Consider the following 6000-nt stretch of genomic DNA (forward strand, 5'->3'; position numbering starts at 1 on the left):
GTGTTGTGCCAGCTTAACATACCTCTATATATCATGATTCTTAAAAAATTAATTAAAAACTTAAAAAAAACGAGGAAAGGGGAAAAACTCCTAAAAATAATCTCAATCTTAGGAGTTTTAACGGATTTTTCAAACGTAGGAGGAAATAATGGGGAAAAATAGGGGTTATGTAAAAAAAAGGGGTTGTAATTTTTTCTGATGTTAAATAAAGTCCATCTTTAAACCGTACAGTAGAATACAAATTTCTTTACAAAAGGAACAGCAGAAAATTAATGTGATCAATAGTATTTTGATTTTCTTATTCGTTACAACTTCATTTAATTAATTATATAGGCGTAATTATTACACAACTGTAATTTCACTAATTCAAAATAAGCTAACGACCAGCTTCAAGAACTGTATTTAAAACTTAAATATAGCTAAATAACCAATTAAGTTATCGCCTTGACGTGTAAATTGGACCTTATTTTTATAAACTCTTAGTTCACTCAACTGTAGCGAGACTAATGGTAAAACTCGAGATAAACTATCTATAAAATTCTAAATTAAGAAAATTATGTAGTTTCAATTATTATTTATCAATTCATTTGTTTAAATAAAAACAAATTTAATCATAAAACTCAATTACACAGGCTTAAATTATTCGAATACAAAATTTCTTGTTTAACAAGGAAGAAATAATATAGTTTGAATCATCACTTGGATTGATGATAAACTATTCGAAGTGAATCAGTTTACTCTGAAATACATTTTTATGTAAAATGACCTCCATTGCAAATAGATAACAGGAAATATGGATTTCTCACGTCAATGATGACTACTTTAAATAAAATATGAATATCAAGAGTCCTAACGGTACCACATTCCACATTAAACACTTGCTGCAAACAAATACATAATCTAAAGAATGCTAATTGAAAAAATAAATCGACAATTTTAAATATAATTTACACAATTAAAAATTTTATCATGCAATTTCAGACTTCCCGAACATGCTGCCAACAGAAAGAAAATAGGGTGATTATTCACGACAATAGGGGAATACTTTTTGAACATTAATTTATGTACCATATTCCTAAGATTTCAAGTAAAAATACTTTGAATTTTCAACGTCACACTTAAATTTTTAACCCAAAAACACGAATTTGCACCAGAAGGTTTGAGATTTCATGCGAAAAACTCGAATCCTTTTTAAAAACTGTGGATTTTAAAATCGAAAAGATAAATGTTCAACAAAATAGATGCATTTTCAATCTGCAAAGATGAATATTCGAAATAAGAAGACGAAATTTCATCAAAATAGTTAGCTTTACTATCAAGATTTTTTAGTCAAGGAATAAATAAAATAAAACCAAATTGTAGAACTTTCAAGCCAACCAGACGACCAAAAAAGAGTTCCATTTTATGTAAATAAAAATAGTTGAATTCGCGCAAACAAATATGAACTTTCAAACAAATAGTTGCATTCTCAACCAAAATAGTTTAATTTTCAACCAAACAGTTTCATTTTTAACTAAAATTGAAGAATGTTCTCATCAAAAAGACAAATTTGCAACTAAGAAAAATTCTTCAGTCAGGAATGGACAAAATGTGAACCAAACTGTGGAATTTTCAAGCCAAAAAGGAGAATTTCCAACAAAACAAATGAATTTTCAACCAAAAAAATTAATTTTTAACAAAATAGTTGCATTTTCGACTCAAATCGTTAAATTCAGGCAAAAGATGGTACATCGAATATTCGACAAAGTAGTAGAATTATCGAAAAAAATGATTAATTTTCAACCGGACATTAAGTTAACCAACCAAAATTAGTTAATTTTGAACGAAATAGTTACATTTTCAACAAAAGGGATGATTCTTCAATCCAAAAAATGATTTTTTTACAAAGTAGTTCCAAACAATAATTAGATTTTCATCCAAAAGAGTTTAATTCTGAATCAAACATATAATACCAGGCTGAATATAATAAACTGTCAACCAAAAGGGATGAATTTTTAACCAAAAAATGACATTTAAAAAAAAACAGTGAAACTTTCGACCATAAAACACGATCTTTTAAAAAAATAGTTGAATTCTCAGACAAATAGTACAAGTTCTAACCAAAAGGGATGAATTTTAAATCAGAAATATAATAGTAGACTTTTTAAACAAAAATACATAACTTTCAACCAAAAAATATGGATTTTCAACGGAAAATATGTTTTTTTAACAAGAATATCAGGTTGTTTATGCAATTAAAAAAGGTCAATATTGGGATTGGTTAAAAAATTCTTGTTTGGTTAAAATTGGATTTTCATTCTCATTATAAAAAATAATTATTACATGTTTATCAGTTTTTCATTAATGAATTCAAAATTAGATAAAGCAATCTTAAATATATATATATATATACCTGTTTTTTTTTAATTTTTATATATAATGTTGTTTTTTAACAGACATAAAATCTATATATAAACAAATGTTAGTTTTCCTGAAAATAATCTATGATGAGGTCTAAATTGGCCTCGAAACGTGTTTGATTCCCTTAGTAGTAGAAAAAAGACGAAGACAGAATAAGGAAAAAGTAAGAGTTTGGTTTTAGTTTACTTTTCCCCCTTCTTTTTTAATTTGTTATTTATTTGTCTCCAATGAGCTGAAAAGTGAGGTAGTTTTGGAAATTTAGATTTTAACTTTTAATCTTTTTCATGCTCATTTTGCATAAAATTATTTATATATGAGAAAGTATATTTCACTTCGAGCTCAAATAATTTTTTTTTAAATAGATCGTTTTCAAAAAAATAATTACATTTTCAAGAAAATAGTAGAATTTTTAAACAAGCCATTAATTCTGAAAAAGTTAAAATCACTTTTCAAATGAAAAAAATTAGCTTTCAACCAAAAATAATTTAACTTTCTTATTGGGTTCTATTAATTCAGTTTTCAATTAAATGAAAAACGACAAAAGTGGGAAGTTCGTGCCTTTGCCTAACTTTAGAGATAAAAAATAGTGTAAATAGTGTCATTTTTTTAAATAGTGTCATAAAACGTTTCATGTATTAAAAATAAACTTCAATGTTTATTTTACATGTTTTTCTTTAGTCCATAAATTATACAAAAATCCAACAGCTATTTTTGGTTGAAAGATCATTCTTCTTGGTTGAAAAGTCTACTATTAAATTTCACGTTAAGAATTCATCTTTTTTTTATTAAAAACCTTTATTATGCGGCTGAAAATTTAATTATTTTCTTGAAAATAATTTCTTACAAATGAAAAGTCGTCTCTTCGTCTTGATAATCAACAGTCTGATTAAAATGTCTTAAAAAATTATGTATTGGTTAAAAATTAACTTTTTTGTTGAAAAATTTAACTATTTGGTCGAAAAATGATGTATTTTGTTTACAAACCGTCTTTTTTAAAGAAAATCAATTTATTTGTTAAAAATGCAATGGTTTAGTTAGAAATTAATCGGTTTTAGACGAGAATTCAAGTGTTTTCTTGAAAATTTATCTTCATTGGTAAAATCCAACTGATTCTTTTTTTTAACAAAATTTTCACAATTTGGTATATAATTCAACTATTTTGAATTTTTTTCTTGAAAAATAAGTCTTCTCATACCAAATTAGACCACATAATTTTTTGTGAAAAATTTAACTATTTCAAAATTTTTAGAAACGAAAAAAAGAGACTAATCAACAAAATTTGGACGAACATCACATCTATTATTCAAAATGTTTAGTTAAATTTAATTTGTTGAAAATTAATTTTTTTTTGTAAAAAATTCAACCATTTGGTTAAAACTTTATGTATTTTATTGAAAAATCGTATTTCTGATAAAAAATCCGACTATTTCCTTAAACTATTTTCGTGTATTTTGTTAAAAATTCATCTTTTCTGGTAAAAGAATAATCTTCTATGTTGAAAATTAAACTATTTATGAAACATATATGTACTTGGTTTATAATTCATATCTTTATGGTAGAAAATCAATTTTTTTGTTTGTTAAAAATGCAATGCATAATTAAACATTATTTTGTTTTAGTTGAGGATTCACGTATTTTGTTGAAAATTCCTATTTTTTTGTAAAGTAATTATTGGTTTCAAAAGAAAATTTAACTATTCCATTTTTTATGTTGAAAAATGATCTTTTTTAATGGACAATTCAACTATTTGGTTCAGAATTCAAATATTTTTTCGAAAATTCGTGATTTTAGTAAAAAATTGATTTTTTTGGTTAAAAATACAACTGTATGATTGAAAATTTATCTATTGTGGATAAAGATTCAAAAAGTTTAGTTTAAAATTCGCCTTGAAAATAAAAAAATATGGTAGAAAACTCAATTGTCTTGTGGAAAATGTATACAATGTGTTGAGAATTTATATTTTTTATTGAAAATTTAACTATGTTTGCAAATTAGATATTTTGGCAATAGGCAATCTTTTTGACTGAAAAATTTATCATTTTGGACGGCACCTAATCAGTCATTAAGGCAATTTGTAATCAATGAACGTAGAGGTTCAAACATATTTTTAAGAAAAAACATAGCCTGTAAGTTTCATGAAAACTTTTCAATGTACCTGAGAAGTTCAAAAAGTTGAAATGAATGAAACATTGTTTCCCAGTTTGATTTTATAACAAAAAATTTTCAAAAAAAGGGGGGGGCAGGGACCAGGAGGAAGAATCTGATCCCTGCAAGTTCCATATCCTATTTTACAGTGATAGAAAGTAAACAAAAAAGTAGAACACGTGTCAGAATTTCTAATAGTTAAATTTCGAAATCAAGTTTTAAAATCTCACTCTTTCATCAAAATAATTTTGTATTCCACTCACAATTTTGACATTTCGGAGCATTATTTACATTACGAAGTAGCACTAATTCTCCCCGTAAATTCTGGGGGAGATTATTTGGGAAAATGGAACAAAAGATTAGCATCATAACTTGCTAATGTTAGTGGCTTTATTTTTGGGTCACGCAGTCCACCAGACAAGCATCGGTAAATTGTGAAATGCAAAGGCCGGCAGACTCGTAATGTCATTTAAGGTAAAAGAGACTTCGCCTCAAGAAAAATGAAAAAAAGTCCCTCAGAATTTGTCAAAAACGAGAAAAACAAGCTCACGTCGCCGGAGTTCAATAAACTTTGCAAAAGAGGCAACATCCAAGATTTCTTTCGACCGAGTAATTGAGCACGATCAACTGCACCTGTTGTCCACTTTTCAGCCCCAATCTCAAAATCTCCTCAAAACTACACTTTCCGGATCAACCTTTCTCTCCCATTTCGATGAATATAACCTCAAAATGTAAAAGTTCCTACATCGAGATTAATTGATTAAAAATCGATGAATGAAGGATTAAATAGATATCCCGTGGATAATTACTCCTTTTATTCGTCATCATCGAGTGACTCTAAAAAGCCACTTGTTGTCCTCACCGGGAATTCGCCTGTCAACGAGAGCAGGCGGACGAATTTCCACGAGGATTGTGCCCCGAAAATTAAATCAAGGGGACAACTCGGAAAATGGAATTTTATTATCCAAGTTATCTGAATAATGCACCCAGGCACCATTTGAGATCAGGAAGACACAGAAAGGACCTGCGACTCACCTGATAATAGCTCGATTCCGCCATCTTGTCCACCACGGTTCCACTCACTCACTTCACTCACTAGTTTCTACCCGTCCCTTGTGCACTTTTTGTTGTTGCTCATAGTTCATAATCCATTGTTGAATAAAGTTGAATCACTATTTAACACGCGCTCGAGCTCCCGACCGCGAACTGCTCAGGAATCGACACGATGGGCACCGCTCGCGTTGCCACAATGAAAATTCAGTTTGTACCAGATTGTACTCGCGGAATTGTACTCGGAATTCAGAAATTGTACTTTGAAGGGGGCGCTACGCATTTAGAATTTGTTGGCGCGAAATTTTAAATATCTTTTCAAATTTATAAATTTTAGCAATGCTTTTTTAAGAAATGACATATATTTTGCTGATGGAAAAGATACACTTTTCACTATTTATGTTA

At 28.2% G+C, this 6000-nt stretch overlaps 1 protein-coding gene across 2 annotated transcripts in view; it reads right to left on the bottom strand.

Annotated features, from left to right (window-relative positions):
- LOC117176748 (serine/threonine-protein kinase N) overlaps window positions 1-5812 on the bottom strand; it is a 138985-nt gene extending 133173 nt beyond the window's left edge. For both annotated transcript variants that reach the window (XM_033367024.1, XM_033367025.1), the window contains exon 1: window positions 5581-5812. In XM_033367024.1, the coding sequence (XP_033222915.1) occupies window positions 5581-5604 (24 nt within the window). In that variant the 5' untranslated portion in view covers window positions 5605-5812. The remainder of the gene's footprint in view (window positions 1-5580) is intronic.
- Between the last annotated feature and the right edge of the window lie 188 nt (window positions 5813-6000).

This window comes from Belonocnema kinseyi, chromosome 7 (assembly GCF_010883055.1).
Source record: "Belonocnema kinseyi isolate 2016_QV_RU_SX_M_011 chromosome 7, B_treatae_v1, whole genome shotgun sequence".
Lineage (NCBI taxonomy): Eukaryota > Metazoa > Arthropoda > Insecta > Hymenoptera > Cynipidae > Belonocnema > Belonocnema kinseyi.